This window comes from Carassius gibelio, chromosome B19, assembly GCF_023724105.1.
Source record: "Carassius gibelio isolate Cgi1373 ecotype wild population from Czech Republic chromosome B19, carGib1.2-hapl.c, whole genome shotgun sequence".
Classification (NCBI taxonomy): Eukaryota; Metazoa; Chordata; class Actinopteri; order Cypriniformes; family Cyprinidae; genus Carassius; species Carassius gibelio.
Window position 1 is genome coordinate 34371888 of NC_068414.1, and position 20544 is coordinate 34392431.

Here is a 20544-nt window from a genome sequence, read left to right on the forward strand (position 1 = left end):
AAGGAGAACTGGGTCTTGTGTGTGGTCAAAAGATAAGAGGATGCCAGGGAAAAAATTGGAAGTGACGCTGGTAGAGGCGAGATTAAGCCTCTGCGTCATGGAGAGCATGTGGATGGTTGAGCAGAGAGTCTGGAGCTCGGCGGCGGTGTCTGGCGGAGTTTTGTTGAAAAAATGTTTTTTTATCTCGCCCTGGACTGTTGGTCTGATTTTCACTCAATTTGACTTAGATCACCTTCAGACCATACTGGCAAAAAAATGATGTTTTATTAACAAGGTTCGGGAGGAGAACGCAACTTAGCGTACTTAACACAGGTGGAGCGCACTTAAGTTAATCAACACCATGGTATAAATACTGCTGACTTTTCTCTATCCATTGACGGTTTATCTGCATTCGGTTGGCACCTTTTGCCATTTTATCTCAGACTCAGCTTCTCCCATCTTAAAAACGAGACCTATACTGGGGATTTTTCAGTTCTCTGGCCAATCTGCTAGCCCCAGATATGTGGATACAACTCTACAGATAATCATACATCCTTGTCAGAACTACAACAATAAACTATTTGTTAATAATTCTCAGAGAGATGATCTTACTTCAGTTTTTCCAGTTTACAGTCAGGATCATTCAGTAGATCAGAAAGCATATTCCCTCCTAATGCTCCTAGTTTATTTCCAGACAGATCCAGTTCTTTCAGGTGTTCAGGGTTTGATCTCAGAGCTGAAGCCAGAGCAATAAAACCTTCTTCTGTGACACCACAATCCCTCAAACTGTAGAGGATAAAGAACATACATAATGAACAGATACTAGCTGAAATTAAATACAAAATGTGAGAACTATAATTCAAAAAGATATTATAACATACAGATCAGTAGTGTAGCCAGAAAAGAGACTCTGGGTGTGCATATGAAAATCTGGCTGTGCCACATTTATTGTCAGATTACTGTGCAAAATTATGGGATAGTATTTTTGTCACACTGCTTCCGTCAAACCATACTCCTAGTGTTAATTTGCAGGTCGTGTCAAAATGTAATTAATTGTTAAATGTAATAATTTTCTTCCAAATACAATAATTTTGAACTTTAGCTATTTCATTTTGTTTATTTTTCATTACAATTTATTCACTTTAAATAAATTATAATATATAATTATAGGATTAAAATGAATTGTAGTTGCTCAATATAGATCTTTTTTTTTTCATGTTTTTGTAATGTCTGGGAAGCCAGAATGCGCATGCATCAACAGAAACATTTATTAGCTGAACCCTGTTTTTTTTACGTGCCATTTATAGCAAGCCATATTACAGATGATATTACAGATGCTTTGTCAGATTTAAGTTGAAGCGCGTGCCGAACCGTGTGTGTTGAACCGAACGGTTTGGTTTTTTTTTATTTCAGCGAACCGTGCCATCCCTATTACCTTAACAATAATCAATCAATTACAGGCCTAAAACAATCATGCCAGCAGACGGATATTAGTACATCTCATCACACCGGCACCCGCGTCTAAATCAGTTGTATGGTCTGGTTTTCAGTCTAAAACAGTTGTGTCAAGTATAAATGTCTCGTCTGTTTCGCACCGGGAGGCTCGCACCTTTTTTTTTCTCAGATTTTGAAAAATCTTCACGATCGACTTAAAATGCTTCCAAGATCGACTTGTCGACCGCGATCGACGGGTTGGTGACTCCAGATATAGCGACCAACTTTTTTTGAGCAAGCATTGATTATGCGTGACACAGTCTCAATTTGTGGGACGCATGTATTGGGCTTCAAACGCTGTGCGCGCACGCACTACACGGGACGGGTGGTCACCCTACCTGGCACACCCGTCTAGAGTGTGTCCACCTTTGTGTGTGGGTCCATGTACATGCTGAATCGACAGGTAAAAAAAAAAAAAGACTCCAGATCTGAATTTAAAAAAATCTCAAACATGCTACGAATCCTGATCTGAATCAACCGAGTCGTAAACATGCTCCGAAGTGCCGATCTGAATCAACCGAGTCGCGAACAGGCTCCGAAGTGCCGATCTGAATCAACCATGTCGCGAACAGGCTCCGAAGTCCCGATCTGAATCAACCGAGTCGCGAACATGCTCCGAAGTCCCGATCTGAATCAACCGAGTCGCGAACAGGCTCCGAAGTGCCGATCTGAATCAACCGAGTCGCGAACAGGCTCCGAAGTGCTGATCTGAATCAACCATGTCGCGAACAGGCTCCGAAGTGCCGATCTGAATCAACCGAGTCGCGAACAGGCTCCGAAGTGCCGATCTGAATCAACCATGTCGCGAACAGGCTCCGAAGTCCCGATCTGAATCAACCGAGTCGCGAACATGCTCCGAAGTCCCGATCTGAATCAACCGAGTCGCGAACAGGCTCCGAAGTGCCGATCTGAATCAACCGAGTCACGAACAGGCTCCGAAGTGCCGATCTGAATCAACCATGTCGCGAACAGGCTCCGAAGTGCCGATCTGAATCAACCGAGTCGCGAACAGGCTCCGAAGTGCCGATCTGAATCAACCGAGTCGCGAACATGCTCCGAAGTCCCGATCTGAATCAACCGAGTCGCGAACATGCTCCGAAGTCCCGATCTGAATCAACCGAGTCGCGAACAGGCTCCGAAGTGCCGATCTGAATCAACCGAGTCGCGAACAATATATATATATATATATATATATATATATATATATATATATATATATATATATATATATATATATATATATATATATATATATATATTCTAAGTAAACAACAATAGCCCAAGTTTAGTAAACATTTTTTATTGAGACTATAAAAAATAATTCTGCATCTATTTTTAGGTGTGCCAGCTGCCACTGTGGGTGGCACAGGCACAACCTGGCACACCCGTGGCTAAGCCACTGATACACATAAAGGGCAGTAGTGCAGACAAGTGTTCAACATCAGCAAATAGTGAAGAACATTGGGAGAAAAATAAATGCTAAAATGATAAATGTGATCCTATTTTATCAGTGTAGTGAATGTTTTCAGTGTGACTTACTGAACAGATCTGGATTCTTTGACCACAGGCAGCAGCTTCTGAAGAACTTCATCTGCTGTATTTTGCTCTCCAATAAACTGTTTCAGATTAAACTCATCCATCTTCTGCTCTAATGTCAGCAACACATAAACCAGAGCTGACCACTGTGAAGATGAGAGTTTAGTTTCTTTTATTTTTCCAGATTTCAGATAATCTTGGATCTCCTGCATCAGTGAATCATCACCCAGTTCATTCAGACAGTGGAACAGATTGATGGATCTCTCTGGAGAGCGATTCCTCTTGATCTTCTGCTTGATGTACTTAACTGTTTTCTCTTTGTTGTAAGAACAGCTTCCTGTCTGTTTCAGTAGTTCTTGTAAGAGAGTCTGATTGGACTCCAATGAGAGACCCAGAAGAAAACGCAAAAAAAGGTCCAGATGTCCATTTTTACTCTTCAAGGCCTTTTCCACAGCTCTCTGATGCAGCTTAGATAGTGAAACATTTAAAGCATTCTTCAAATGCTTCAAAGGACAAGAAGACAGAGTAATAAACACATTTCTGTTTTTTTTCATAAGGGACAGATGTGCATATAGAGCTGCTAGATGTTCCTGGATGCTCAAATGGACAAAACAGAAGACTTTCCCCTGGTTCAAGCCAAACTCCTCTCTGAAGATCTGAGTGCACAATCCTGAGTACACTGCTGCTTCTTTCTCTTCAATGCCACACTCTCTCAGGTCTTCCGCATAGAAGATCAGGTTTCCTTTCTCAAGCTGCTGAAAAGCCAGTTTCCCCAGTTTGAGGATCATATCTTCATCTTTGACTGTATTATCATAGTCCTTTTCTTGCTTGATGTTGGTCTGAAGGATCAGGAAGTGTGTGTACATTTGAGTGAGCGTCTTGGGAATCTCTCCACTCTCTGCTTCACTCAACATCTTCTCCAGAACAGCGGCTGAGATCCAGCAGAACACTGGGATGTGGCACATGATGTAGAGGCTCCTTGAAGACTTCAGGTGTGAGATGATCCTGTCGGCCAGAGTCTGATCACTGATTCTCTTCCTGAAGTATTCCTCCTTCTGTGGATCATTGAAGCCTCGTACCTCTGTCACTCGATGGACACACTCAGAGGGGATGAGATCAGCTGCTGCTGGTCTGGAGGTGATCCAGATGAGAGCAGAGGGAAGCAGATTCCCCACAATAAGGTTTGTTATAAGCACATCCACTGAAGCTGATTCACTTACATCACACAACCTCACATCGCTCTGAAAATCCAGAGACAGACGACACTCATCCAGACCATCAAAGATGAACAACACTTTATATTCATCACTAGATATTTCCATATCTTTGGTTTCAGGGTAAAATACATGAAGAAGATCTGAAAGACTGAGTGTTTTTTCCTTCATCAAGTTGATTTCTCTGAAAGGAAGTGGAAATATGAGCTGGACGTCCTGATTCTTTTTCCCTTCAGCCCAGTCCAGGATCAACTTCTGCACAGAGACTGTTTTTCCAATGCCAGCGACTCCCTTTGTCAGCACAGTTCTGATGGGTTTTTCTTGTCCATGTAAAGGTCTAAAGATGTCATTGCATTTGATTGGTGTGTCCTCTGTTGCTGCTCTCCTGGATTGTTTCTCAATCTGTCTCACCTCATGCTCATTACTTGTCTCTCTTCTTTCACTCTCTGTGATGTAGAGCTCTGTGTAGATCTCATTCAGGAGAGTTGGGTTTCCCTGCTTTGCTGTTCCTTCAAACAGACACTGAAACTTTTTCAGCAGATTTGATTTGATCAGTTGAGAGTAATGACTGCAATTAAAATAACAGATTACATATGTTCAGATTACAGAACATTATTATAAATTATATAAAAGTAAATTAAACTTAATTAAACAAATAAATGGACAACACCATATAAGTGACATTGCGGTATGTCTGAATATCAGCATGGCTGTGATTTGTTTGCACAAGCTGTGCTGATATTCAGACCAACTGAATAATTTAGTTATTATATTGCTTTAACAACATGCTTTGATACAGCACTCTGTGAACAGCCAGCTTTTTTACCAATTAATTTTTGTGGCTTACCCTCCTTGTGAAGGGTGTCAATGATTGTCAGATCAGCAGTCTTCCCATGATTGTGTAGCCTAGTGAACCAAACTGAGAGACCTTTTTGAAGGCTCAGGAAACCTTTGCATGTGTTTTAAGTTGATTAGCGGATTGGCATGTCACCATATTCTACGTTGTTGAGATTTGGTGGGTTTTTGTTAAATGTGAGCCAAAATCATCACAATTAAGAGAACCAAAGGCTTTAACTACTTCAGTTTGTGTGCAGTGAATTTATTTAATACACGAGTTTCAAAATTTGAGTTTAATTTATTGAGATGCACCTGTAAATAAACAGGACTTGACCAGGGGATGACGAAGCACACCTGGAACTAATGAGCAATCAAACACATGGGACAACTAGGTCAGGGCAGGCATATGGAGAGGAAAAAATACACAGATGGAGTCCAGGGGCCAGTTCTACGTACGTTGCTAACTCATTTGGCTGGATTTGAAACCAGAACTGATACTCAAAATATGTCCGCTGCCACCGCTATTTATTACAAGGGTATCCTACTGAACAAGGGACAATATTTAATATAACAATCATCTGAAAATGTATTTAAAGATAATATAATAATGTCATTGTCCATAATAGCCTACTAGACACAGCCAATTTTACTCACTGAAATATTTATTTGTCATAAAATTATTAATTAATAATTGTATTTGATTCTTACATCCTATACAGATAATGTAGACTAGTGCATTAATTTGAGTGATGCAGGAGATGCAGATAACTTGATCTTGACCAATAAGAAACTTTCATTAATGCTGCCACGCAGGGGCGCTGCACAAGATCCCAGGCCCTATGCATAGGCAGTCCTAATGGACCCCCCCTCCTTGAAAATATATATTCCAGACTTTTCAAGTGCCCTCTCTTCCTTTTGGGCCCTGGTAATCAGTCCTGGTTTTACCCCCAGTCCAGCGCCCCTGCTGCCACGTAACAAATCAGTCCAGATATAAAATTAAATGAATAGCTAAATACTTAATTGAAATAAAAATATAAAGACTATACAAATATTCTAAATCTTGAATCTAAATAATTGGGAATCATGTAAAAACAGTGCGCATTTCAATTATCTATTATGACATTTATGTAGTTTTGTTGACTTGGCTGTTTCCTTATAGTCCAGAAATGTTTCAAGTTTTTCGTCAGGTGTCTTTTTTAATTATATGTTGCTTAAGTTGCTATCTTGCCACCAGCCAATCACTGCATTGCTGAAAATGGTTTCAAGTTTCGTGAATGTGCAATTATCTCAGATCCAGCCATACTAATCATCAACAACAGGTGCGTTCGAAGAACCAAATTAGCCAGATCCTGATTAGCGAGATGATATCATCTTGATTGTAACAATAGTCTTTCTTACAGGGCAGTCTTATTTTCTATTTATACATATATACATTGTTATTTATAAAAGCATAGATGCAAACACATATCCAGAATTTGGTCGGTCAAGACAGAATATTATACCGCAGATCAGTTGATGTGTCACTTCCATTAAATCTTCCTGGACTGCCCAAATATCTGTTACCCTTCATGGACACACAGCTGGACTCTGAGGAGTTGGATTTATCTCCGTGGATTTGTCTTTAATAGAATAGAAACAAAAGAATAGAGACAATAATTCACTTTTGGTATTACAAGTAGATAAACTTGACAATCCATCCATCCATTTTTTAACATTGATTTTTATTTTGTTGTTGTTGTAAGTAATGTAGTTGTGTTTTATTAATGCTATAATTTGGCTCAATCTTAGTTTGTCAGTATGCCAGTCATTCATTGAAAAAATAGATTTATATAATAGATAGCAACTTATTTTTGTTTATTGTTCTATTTTTATGTTAGTAAGTGATGTAAAAGGTGTCTCTGTGCATAATGAACTGGTGGGTTTATGGTGGTGTGTTGTGCCACTCTGTGCAGGAAAATCCAGGGCCATTATTTAGCCCCAGTCCGCCCAAATCAAGACTGAAGGACCGACTTGCTATTTCTGTGCTTTATAATAGAAGCAGAGTTTTAAATGCTTCTATCATTTTCTCATTTCTGAATTTTGATAAGTGGTTATTTGCCAAATTAAGCCCTGCATGCATATTTTTGTGTATCAATGTTCTCCCTGTCTGTCTAAAGAAAAAAGCCAAACCTCAGATCAGTTGATTTGTGTCTTTCCTTAAATTCTAATGGCCCATCCATAGACCCATCACTCTTCATGGATACACAGGTTAACTCCAATGAGTCTGATCTCTGCCTGTGAAATTATTTTCAATATAGAAACAACAGAAAAGAAAAGCGATGACAGAACAGACAATTCATTTAGTTGAGTTGTACCTGTAGATGGATCTCAAACAGATAATCAACCATATATGTATATTTTACCAATGATTTCTACACTTTTTTAATTTTAAGTTTTCCAATATGTGACATAATTGTGTTTTATTAGTGCTATAAATTGTTTGCATCTAATTAATTTGTCAGTATTGTTCTGGTCTAGACTATCAGTGTGACTGGGTCAGTAGTCAAACATCAGGAATGAAACTCCAAAATCTACAACTCATGTAACAAATCCTTAAACCAATTCAGCAAATTCAAAAGAACAGTTCTTGATTTGTTCACTAAGAAATCAGAGCTTTAGCACAACTGGATAAAAGGAAACAGATGAGCTTTTCTATTTTGGAGTAAAATGGAAGTTATTGGTAAAGCAAGAGATATATGTGAAGGATTATATCAAGAGGAGGATGAGGAAAAGGTAAGACTCGGATAAGATCAGAGCGGGATAGAACATTTTTCCTGCCTGAATGCTTTTGGACAGCATTAACTAACAAGGTGTCTTCTAACACCATGCCAACCTCCATCCCAACAACATCACCCTTCTCATCACATGTCTGGACATATAAACTGACCAGAATATCTCTTGTACAGTATCACCTTAGCACTTTATGTGGCCAGAACAAGGGTCACCAAACTTGATCCTGGAGGTCTGGTGTCCTGCAGAGTTTAGCTCCAACTTGCCTCAACACATCTGCCTGGAAGTTTCTAATGCTGTGTTTCCACCGCAGGAACTTTACCCAGGAACTAGTGACTTTGGCCTGGTACTCGTTGTGTTTCCACCGCAGGAACCAGGAACTAAATAAAGTTCCGGGTAACAAAAAATACCCCTCAGAAAGTTCCTGCAGGCGGGGTGGTACTTTTTCAAAGTTCCGGAACTCTCGGGGGCGGGACTTGAGCGCTAAACATCCTGATTGGTTGAGTTCACGCAGCATCGGCTGAGTTCAACCCATAGACAATAAAATAAATGGACACAGCGACCCCTTTGGATTCAACGGAGAAAAATGAAGTCAGTTAGAAGCACGTACTTCCTGGATGTCGAGCGTACTGCACAGACTCAAACCAAGCTTGATGATGTAGATGTCACGTGAGCAAACTGTCTGACAATTGTAAGTCTTCTAATCGCTGTGCCAAGAGAAATCTGAATCACCCACCGAATCTTGCAGACGTTGTTGAATAATTTTGTCCTGTTGGTTTTATGTACTCTATATGGGCTTCTCTCTTGACTTCATGCCTCCACGTCCCCCCGATTGCCTCATAGACAGTAAAAGATTGCCTGCGAGCTTCTGCTCCTGTCCATACAGTAAATTCTCTACTGTGTGACAGAGACTTATGACGCAATCGTTAGCCTATTTTTACAAAAACTGCTTCTACGGAACCATAACATAAGATACAAGGTAATGGAGCCTTTTATACATTTTCGTGTTTCTTTAGAAATAATGAATGGACAAATGGAGTCTTTAAACGCCTCAAAGGGAAAGTTATTCACCGTCAAAGTGACGCCAAAATGAATGGGAGTCAATGGAATGCTAACAGCAGGTGGGGGTCCGCTAGCAAATGGCAGAGCCCAAGGGTGCTTCAAAGAATATGAAACCCTGCAACCCTGGTTTCCACCGCAGTAGACCTTCTGATATGTGCCGCTTGCTCTGATGTCTCTTTAGTGGTTAAACATAAAATATAATTAGTTTTGGGTAAATCTAACAAGTTATCTTTGGTCTGTATTCAATTTATCTATATGTTAAAATGAAAATAAAAAAAGGCAAATTTATATAATATTTCGTTTCATTGTAATGGCTGTATATATTACATTTAAATTAAATTAAATTTATGCATTTAGCAGACGCTTTTATCCAAAGCGACTTACAGTGCATTCAAGCTATCAATTTTGACTGATCATGTGTTCCCGGGGAATCGAACCCCCAATCTGGTTAGTGCAATGCTCTACCAAATGAGCTACAGGAACACTATATACACATTTCCCTCAACTAAGTACATTTCTGCAGCTGTTATTATGTTTAAATGAAAACGAAAGGAGGCAGTTGTTACTTGCATAATCTTCAAGGTACTTTAGGCTGTGGTGGATTCGCAGAAAGAAACAGGTCTGGGGGGAAAAAAGTCCCTGGGGAAAAAAGTTCCTGGTACAAATATTCCGGGTAGTTTCGGTGGAAACGCAGCATAATATATCTAGTAATACCTTGATTATCTGATTCAGGCATGTTTAATTAGGGCTGGAGCTAAATTCTGCAGGACATCAGCCCTCCAGGATGAGGTCTGGTGACCCCTGGATCACAAATGTTCTGAAAAACTTTAAATGGTATGATGCCACCCACCCATCTATATATTTATTGACATAGATCTGGGCTCTTGTAGTTTAGACACTCAAGGTCCTAATTACTCAAGGTCCAGCATCAGAATATGATAAAGACAAGCAATCACATGAACACATTAACTTTGACATACCTGCATCCTGGAGAAATATCTCCTTTAATGAATGTTTCCTGGTCCTCCATGATTCATTCTGTTTTCATGGAGCTGCGCAAGTATAATGATATAGAAACATTCATTCAGACGCTAATTTAATTCATTCAGAAGATAATTACATTTTTTTAATTACAATACCATTTTGTCAATGTTTCTTGTTTAATAAAATACTAAATGTTTCCTATTTCTTTACCATTTATGTAAATGTTTTTTAAAATGCTTTAAAAGAAATTTAAAATGGGGTTTAGTGTTTTTAGAAGATATTTTCTCAAATGTCAGTATTTTTTAACTAAAAATGTAGAGAAAGAGAAAACAACTAAACTGTAACTTAAGCATAGACCTATATGTACAATAAAAACACAGTTTATGTGATAAGATCAAGAAATCCATGCTACTTTAAATAATGTTTATTATTTTATCTTTAAATGAGTTTCTCATGTTAACGAGGAAGTAACTTGAATGCAGCTCACCTGATGCTCACTCACCTTCAGTATTACTGTAGTTTACCACAGGCTCCCAACACGTTTGTTGTTCCCGTCGTGTGTTTCTCACTACCTAAATTCCCATATAGAGGCAACTAGATACTACCAATGTTACCATTAAACACTTTGATGTACGTTTCTTCTGATTTAAAGAAACGTGTATGTCCTGGTTTAAAGTGGCATGTGGTAAAACTCTGAAAATTATTTAACCTCTTACAGCAAAAGTTGCTAATCCTGTTTGAAGTGAAAAATCCAACACACCCAGTTCAGTCCAAAAACAGGTTGATTACTAGATCAGTAGACATTTAAAGATTTTAAGACCGAATGTTAGCAAATAGTAAAAAACTATTTACAAAGTCAGTAAGTGTATGGTGCTTAGTGTTTTTAAATCTGTTCAGATTTTAAAAGTCATGTATTTCAGCCTTAGATCAGTATGGGGTACATCTGAATATAGTGTTGGACAATGGAGACATTCAAGTCAAAAATGCTGAAAACCACTGTCCAGCAGATATTTTAATTTACTGTACATACATGGATTTACTCTTGATGATGTGAACCTTTAAGGAAAATGTGTTATTTTCAGTTTTCTCATTATTATTATTATTTCACTATTAATTCACATACATACAGCAGCATATTGTATGGGGAAAAAAAATCTGTAAACAGTTTCTGTCAGCCACCTTGTTTTATGTTCATGTGTTTTCTATAAACATAAACTCTTCCTTTGGCTTGGTAAGTCTCTGAACAAAATGAAATCACATCACAACATCACTATCAAAATCAGAGAAGCTCAGAGCAGCAGTAGCTGATGACACATGGGAATGCTGTTATACAACATACGGTTCCTCTGATGTCCTATATCTTAAAGGGTGGATAAGAGGATCTGGTGGGTTACAGTGTCAAAGGCAGCAAAAAGATCCAGTAGATTAAGGTGACAGAGAGAGTGACAGACTGTGGTGAAGGAGTGCTTAGAGTACATACCATCAGCACTTGCATCTGACTGTCAGTGTCTTTGCTCGGTGGACTCATGCAGACGTGAGTAAGTCTTCTGCTGCTGCTTCAGTACTGCTTGTTAATTAATTACTTCCTCACTGACTGCTTCACTGCTGAGTTCACTTCCTTCATTAACAGCCCAAAGGCTAAAAAGTATCAAATAAATCAATAGGATAGCTATAAACTAGCAAAAAGTAACTAACCTTATCTTAACAGGCTTAGAATTGCAGTTCAAAGCAGTCATAAGCCAATTTTTTTAATTCATTAAACAAAACACAGCTGCTTCTCTTTTGGATATATAAGATGAACAAGTTAAGACCCTGTCCACCATCACCACAGTACAAAATGTACAATTTACCATCCATCCATAAGAAGGGCCATCGCTAGTTTGGTGAAAGGTGGTGAAGATTATAGGGTCCCATGGGTGAGGGGGGCCCCTGGCGATCTCAATCGACTGGCAGAGGCCAGCCTAAAAAGACGCTCAGGACAGTTGACGGGCCACTGTGCATCATCACGAAAAGCTTATCATTTGCACGTGTTTTTAAGCCTTGCCTATTTAAACATTCAAAAGAGTAAAAAAAAAAAAATCAAACATAAGACTCAGAAAAACTCAACCGAGTACCTGGCACCTCATCTGGGAATCCCCCTCTTCACGCAGCAAAGTTGTTTTGCATTTTAAAATTCGCTTTTATTTTAATGTCGTTTTCAATTTTGCTATAAAATTAAGTTTCTTTTTTAATTTCGTTTCATTAATAATTTTCTTAATTTTAGTTTAGTTTTTTTATTTTGTGAACATTTCTATTGAGTTTGCATATAGATTAGTTTCAGTTTTAGTAATTAAAGTTTGCAACACAAAATCTCTGTCGGAGAACGTAATGTCTCTGTGTATAGACACCAGGGCACGCTTTCTAGTTTTGTTTATTTCTTTTTGTCACAGAATGTTCTCAAACAAGAAGATCCAAGTGCAGCTTTTATTTAAAAGTCCAAAAAAACAGTAGCCTAATCCACATTGGGACAAAGGCAGAAAAACATAGAAAGGTTAATTCACAGATGGAACCTGCAAAAACTGAAAACAGAACTCAAGGTAACACTTTAGAATACTGATCCATCATTAATGAAGAACACATGAGTAAGATTTTGAAGGGTTTGTTAAATATTGGATAGTAGTGATTCAGGTTTTACTACATCCTCCTAAAATAATAAAAAATTTTGGGAACAGTATTCTAGTCCGTGATAACTCAAGTAATTACTGAAGTCTTTATACATTTTTAAGTATTTGTAAGTTCATGGTTAGTAGAGTTGCTAGATTTGGCAACACTTAAATCATTATTAATGGGTTACCATGATCTTAGAATACTGATCCAAATAATTATTAATTATTTCTTCAGAAGGATGTAGTAACACTTGAGTCATTACTATCCTACATGATAGGTAAAAAATGTTAGCATGAATGCACTGCAAGTCGCTTCGGATAAAAGCATCTGCTAAATCCATTAATTTAATTTAATTTAATTTAATTTACTATCCAAAACTTTACATATATCTCAAAAGCTTAAAATGACATCAGTCAATATTAGGGAGTTATGATTTAGAATGCTGATCCAAGTAATTAGTAGTTCCTTTAGAAGGATTTGGTAATACTTCAGTCCTTAAATACAATGGTCATCTTTGCTCTTAAATGGTACAAAGTTATAAGGTAAAATGTTGTACATGTAAGTAGTGGTACAAAACGGTACACTTTAGGGTACTACACCATTTGATGGCCACTTGTACCCTAAAAGGTAAAGTTTTGTACCTTTCTTTCTGAAAGTATATTTTCACAAACAACTGTTAATATTGTAATGTAATATTGTTCGATTCAATTCAAGTTTATTTGTATAGTGCTCTTTACAATACAAATCATTACAAAGCAACTTTACAGAAAATTACGTTTCTACAATATTTAGTAGTAGCTTATAAGTGTTTATATATTGTTTATAGGAATAAATAGGTTTCAGGTTTCATTGTTTGACTTTGAATTAATAACAGGATGATTCTTGAAAGTTGCACGCGTGTGATGATCACTAAGGGTTTGTGTCTGTTGATTCTGATGAATGTGATCTGTCTCTTTATTCACCATCAGCTGATCCAGACAAGATCAGACTAACATCTAAAACCTGAAAGTAAAACACAAGACAAAAAGGATTTGCACTACTTGTCAGAGATAACAAACTATTTTAAAACTCATTCAGATTTTGATTTTGCATCCAAACCACCAAGAATGATGACCCTTGACCCTTATCCACTATGAATGTCCTGTTTCTGTACTTGGGTAAGTTTTATAATATTGGAAATATTCACCAAAATCTGCTTTTACAATTGAGATTTTCTCAAAATACTTAATTTTGGGTATTGAAAAACATATATGTTTATATGTGCACCAATCATGGAAGGACAAGATCACAGTAAGATCTCTACAGGACATGAGCAAATATCTTCACTCCAGTTTACATGCTGTTTTCATTATTTTGATCATTCACTAAGAATTGTGGTTAGTCTTACTGCTATTATACCTCAATGTATAATACAAATGATGAACTCACATACAATAGGTGTGTATACTGGCCGCTGTTTCAATCTACTTAAGTCAAACCCTAAACTAATTTCTATATATGTACTGGATAGTTTTTTGGCTCTGTAATGAAACTGAAATGAGATAATGGCATTGCAAATGGGGTTTCCATTGCATTATCCATGCCAGCTCTGGATGAAGATAAGGAGCAGAGTGGCAGCAAGTTTTTGACAGAGTTTAGTGATTTGAACATGATTAAGGTGTTTACATGCCTGTTTGTTCTGGCATGTAAACATTGTACATGGTTACTACAATTATGAGCTCAATAACAAATTTGAACAAAGTATTGTTTACATGAGATACATTTTAATCACAATATTTCCTGAATCTCATTATAATCGCATAATAAACAGTCAGTAATAAAAGTGAAATACTGTATTGTTTGGAAAAAAAAACATTAAGATACTTCATTCGTACTATAAACAGACTCAAACTCTTATTAAACATGTATGTAAGTAATTATTACAGTAACCTAAGAAGAAACTGTATCAACTTTCAATTATAAATCACTACTCACTTAAGCGTTTCCAGTTTATAATGGGGATTGTCCTTCAGAGCAGAGAGCAGCTTTACATCGGAGTCTCTTAGCTTATTTCCAGTCAGATTCAGTTCTTTCAGGTGTGAGGGGTTCGATCTCAGAGCTGAAGCCAGAGCAGCACAACCTTCATCTGTGACTCCACAATCACTCAACCTGTAGAGAACAATTCCATTGAACCTTAATTTAACCAGGCAAGTCATTAAGAATGGGTTATTATATAGTTATATATTATATAACAGCCTGGCAGGAGAGTACATATCTCCTGAAAGACACACTAACATACATAACAATACACATAAGGCACATAAAATAAATAAATACATTAAAAAAAACATATGTTAAAACATTTACAAGTTGAGGTAAAAACACTCACTAGTATTTTTTTTAAATGCAAAGTCTGAAATATTTGCCTCTAGTTTCAATAACTTTTGTAGCACTTTCCAGTCATTAGGAGCACCAAATTCAAAAGTAGAACGACCATAAGTAGTTCTCTTACTAGGTAAAAATAAATAAATAAATAAATGAAAATTATCAAATCCTATACTCCCCAAATGCTCTCATTGGTTGAGAGGCGTCTTGACACCCATCCCAAGCCAGTACTGATCAACATCCCACCCTCCTTTGACCCATGGTTTGATTCTATGTGAATTCAGAGCCAGTGAGCAACATACTTTCAAAATAATAATAATAATTAATTCATGCATTAAAGTGATAATAACTCATTAACTTGCCCAGCCCTAGTTAAATTGTTGTTGTTGTTGTTCATTTAAAAATGAATCTAGTGTTCTTTAGCATTGCTGATGCCATGACATGAACCCTGCTCTCACATCAAACAGAACCAAACCAGTTATTTGATATTAACCAAACTGTGGCATTGGAATATTGCTACACCCCTAGACAGGAGATATTTTTAGTCTTGATTAGATTTGGTTTTAATTTTGTTCATTATTCATAGAAGGAAAATGAATGAGAATGTTAACACATTACTACAATCTTACCGCAGTATCTCCAGTTTACAGATAGGATCTTTCAATCCAGCTGTAAGCAGATTCACTCCTGAGTCTTCTAGTTCATTTCCAGACACATCCAGTTCTCTCAGGTGTGAGGGGATTGATCTCAGAGCTGAAGTCAGAGCAACACAACCTTCATCTGTGACTCCACAATAACTCAACCTGTAGAGAACAGTTACACCTTTAAGTCTCTCAGTTCAGGATCTACAGCTCAGATCAGCAGCAACTTTACAATCAGAAAGAGAGACCAAATCCACAACACAGGTAACAGGTCCGGTCTATTGTGATGTGATGTGTAGGTCAAGTATAGCAACCCACAGTTGGAATTTGTGCTTTTCATTTTACCCATCCAAGTGAACACAAAGACACACATATACACACACACACACACACACACAAACACACATTACGTGACTGAATGCACAAGTGCTCTTCTTCTTGAGCATTTGAGTGCATGGCTAAAAATTAGATGAGAGTGCAATCTGCTGTTAAAAAAACTATGCTAAGAATAGATTCTGAGAGAATTGCGATGCATTTGGCAAATCTCAGAATCGATCCATAAATCACAATTCATCAATTTATTGTCACAGTCCTAATAATAAAGAAGGATCACATCAATCACTTTGTTTAGTATGGAGCACCACAAGGCTCAGTACTAAGACCTTTGCGTTACACCCTATACATGTAACCCTTGGGAAATGTCATTAGGAAACATGGAATTAGATTTCACTGTAATGGTAAAGGTGTTCAGCTCTATGTTTCATAGTGGCCGGGTAAAACATACTAATTCATATAACTAACCAAATGCATAGTTGATACAAAAAATGGATAAGCAGTCATTTTCTTACTACTAAATCCAGAAAGGTTTTAATTATTTGACCAAAACCCTGTACATGCAATGACCTAGAATACTCTCTAACACTTGATGGCTGCTTCTGTCCAGTTTTCTGTGTGCTAATTAAAAAAGAAATAATAATAATAATAATAATAATTATATATATATATATATATATATATATATATATATATATATATATATATATACACATACATACATACATACATACATACATACATACATACATATATATATTAGTAGGGTTCAGATTCTTTGAAAACATGTAAACAGCACTGCTGAAAAACTGAGCTACACCGCTGCCTTCAATAAATTCTTCTCTTCACAAGAACTTTAGTAAAGTTTACTTATTTTATGTATTACAGAAATTAAATACAGTGGTGGACCACTTAAAAACTGTGCTCTATTTTCCAAATAGGAAAATCTAACTGTGCAGACCTGCTTCTACATGCTGATTGATTGGAATCATTCCAATATCATAGAAAGTAGTGATGGATCATGATTAATTGCTTCCAAAATAAAAGTTTGTTTTTGCATAATACAATTGTGTCAGCAGTGAACCATGACTCTTGAACTAGGCCCTAGAAAAGACTAACTATCAGCATAGCTTATGGTGTCCTCTTTCAAAAGTCATCTTTGACAATTCAGCCTCTTAAAGAAGAGTCTAATCCAGCCTTAAGAGAGCTGTGACAAGTGCAACGCTTTAAAATTGTCTTTAAAAGTCACACACGAGTTTACGAACACCGGCTGCACAACCGACGCTGTCTGGGGATCCCAGCTGCCACTCTGGGCACTGTTCAAAATCCTAAAGAGCCACAGAGCCCCTCAGCATCACTCATATAATTTTCGTTTAAATTAAATTGTATTTTGTGCAGAAATGTATAAATGTACATGTTGTAAATCTGCCAGATATGACTCTCTAAATTGCAGCGCAAACTAACATGGCGGTATTACTCACACATTATAGATCAACTAATAAGATCATTATAAAAGGTTGTATATTACAAAACACATACACTTACACATATTTGAGAATCATAATATCAGACAGTTGTTGACAGTTAACAAGTTTGTGAATATTTTGCTGAAAAAAAGGAAAAACTAAAAAGTGAAATCTGTCATACATTGTTTTTGTGGTTGCAGTGTATAGTGTCAAGGGTAACGTGCATGTTGACATAGAAACAAGGTGAAATGAAAAAAAATTAATCGTGATTCATCGATTTTACAGCCCTAATAGAAGTAAGAATAATTACAATTGTATGTACATACCCCCAAATCCCCAACACACATCTGTATGACATAAAGCAGTTGTTGCTGTCACATCATCCACTCATTATATTATATAGGAAAATCCTACATTGTAAAATGAATTTAAAATTTTGGAAAGAATGTAGTGAAAATTAAAACAGCATTCTCTTCAATTTTCTGAAAGGACGCTTTAAGATTTAATTTTAATTTAATTCATACAGACCACAGAAATAAATGGGTGAGGCGGTTGAGACATTCAGTCAGTCTTACCGCAGTATCTCCAGAATACAGAGAGGATCTTTCAGTCCATCAGAGAGCAGATTCAGTCCTGACGCCCCTAATTTATTCATTGACAGATCCAGTTCTTTCAGGTGTGAAGGGTTTGATCTCAGAGCTGAAGTCAGAGCAGCACAACCTTCATCTGTGACTCCACAATCACTCAACCTGTAGAGAACAGTTACACCCTTCAGTTTCTCAGTTCAGGATCTACAGATTATATAAGCAGGAACTTCACAATCAGAAAGAGAGACTAATTACACAGTATGGCTAACAGGTTTGACGGGGTGTTGAGAGAGGGGGTGTTTGGGAGGACATGGGCAGGGGTGGACTGGCCATCGGGGGCACAGGGACATTTCCTGGTGGCCTGACGGTCATTCTGGCCTGCCGGCTGCCGCTGTGTAGTTGATCAGGCTGATGTGCAATAGGCTGTTATGCAACTGCGAATTAATTGACGGTTTTATGAATCTACGAATCAGGCGATCACGGAGTGAAAATGACACTACCACGCAACTAAACATCAGCGAAGCACTGCCTAATTGGCTAGATCCAGAGGCAGGCTTTATCTTAGAAAATCGCGCAAAAATGGAGCTATAAGTTCAAAGGAGGAGCAGAGACGGAACGAATAAAAAGGAGAAAAGCCCTAGCCACAGACGCAGCAAATTGCTGCAAAATCCCAGCCATGTTCGCCAGTAAAGGAGCAGATCGGTCAGAATTACATTTATATTTACTAGGGATGGGACGGTTCACTGAAAAATCCGAACCGCTCGGTTCACCACACTCTTAGAAAAAAGGGTTCATTGGGGTTCTATATAGAACCATAGGGTTCTTTACTCAACTCCGAAGAACCTTTTATGCTAAAAAGGTTCTATAATGACAAAAAATAACCCTTTTGGCACAAAGGTTCTTTAGGCTATTATTCATTCATATATTACATTATTCTGCAACATTTTGTATTTGTAATTTAATTATTATTTGTAGTAACTTAATATCACATTTTAATCATGCAGATTTTTGGAGAAAAATTGAAATGGCACTCTTTGTGTGATATTGATTAACTACATAAAATGATATAAATATATACATTTTCTAACCCCCATATCTTGAATTTTGTGATCATTGACATGCCTTCATAAATGTATTTGAATACACCGAATAATGCAGTGAAAGAATACACTCAAAATACACACGCGCACTAGTATGACTTCATCATGTAACTTTACATTAGCCTAGATGCGTGCACTTTTTAGGCACGATTTATTTAGTTTTTGAATATACTTCATACTGTTAAAAGGCACATCAGTAAAACAAAAAATACAAGTTACACTCTTGGAAAACGTAATTAGAACTAGCTATTAGTTAAAAATGCATATCCATATACAGCTATGATTCGTGAACCCCAAACTGACTCAAATGATTCGCAAACCCGATCTGAACTCCCGAATTGACTCAAATGATTCGCGGTCCCGCTACGAACTCCTGAACTGATTCAAATGATTCGCGATCCCCAAACTGACTCAAATGATTTGCAAACCCGCTTTGAACTCCCGAATTGACTCAAATGATTCGCGATCCCACTACGAACTCCCGAACTGATTCAAATGATTCGCGACCCCCAAACTGACTCAAATGATTCGCGAACCCGCTTTGAACTCCCGAATTGACTCAAACGATTCGCGAACCCGCTACGAACTCCCGAACTGACTCAAATCATTCGCGATCCCGCTCCGAACTCCCGAACTGATTCAAATGATTCGCGATTCCCAAACTGACTCAAATGATTCGTGAACACGCTACGAACTATCGAACTGATTCAAATGATTCGTGATCCCCAATCTGAATCAAATAATTTGCGAACCCGCTTTGAACTCCTGATCTGACTCAAATGATTCGACATGCCTTCATAAATGTATTTGAATACACCGAATAATGCAGTGAAAGAATACACTCAAAATGCACAAGCGCACTAGTATGACTTCATTATGTAACTTTACATTAGCCTAGATGCGTGCACTTTTTAGGCACAATTTTTTTAGTTTTTGAATATACTTCATACTGTTAAAAGGCACATCAGTAAAACAAAAAATACAAGTTACACGCTTGGAAAACGTAATTAGAACTAGCTACTAGTTAAAAATGCATATGCATATACAGCTATGATTCGCGAACCCCAAACTGACTCAAATGATTCGCGAACCTGATCTGAACTCCCGAATTGCCTCAAACGATTCACGGTCCCGCTACGAACTCCCGAACTGATTCAAATGATTTGCGACCCCCAAACTGACTCAAATGATTTGCGAACCCGCTTTGAACTCCCGAATTGACTCAAACGATTCGCGAACCCGCTACGAACTCCCGAACTGACTCAAATCATTCGCGATCCCGCTCCGAACTTCCGAACTGATTCAAATGATTCGCGATTCCCAAACTGACTCAAATGATTCGTGAACACGCTAAGAACTATTGAACTGATTCAAATGATTTGTGATCCCCAATCTGAATCAAATAATTCGCGAACCCGCTTTGAACTCCCAATCTGACTCAAATGATTCGCGAACCTGCTTTGAACTCCCGAACTGGCTCAAATGATTCGTGAAACCCGCTTTGAACTCCCGAAATGACTAAAATGATTCGC

General features: G+C 37.6%; 1 protein-coding gene and 1 long non-coding RNA gene across 2 annotated transcripts in view; one reads left to right on the top strand and one right to left on the bottom strand.

Annotated features, from left to right (window-relative positions):
- LOC127979112 (NACHT, LRR and PYD domains-containing protein 12-like) overlaps positions 1 to 20544 on the bottom strand; it is a 91522-nt gene that overhangs the window by 59591 nt on the left and 11387 nt on the right. Inside the window, exons 7-8 of the mRNA XM_052584286.1 lie at positions 17901 to 18074; positions 15660 to 15688 (exon numbers count right to left, since the gene is read on the bottom strand). Coding sequence (XP_052440246.1) covers positions 15660 to 15688; positions 17901 to 18074 — 203 coding nt within the window. The remainder of the gene's footprint in view (positions 1 to 15659; positions 15689 to 17900; positions 18075 to 20544) is intronic.
- LOC127979115 (uncharacterized) overlaps positions 1 to 20544 on the top strand; it is an 81145-nt gene that overhangs the window by 51384 nt on the left and 9217 nt on the right. The gene's annotated exons all lie outside the window — the stretch shown is intronic.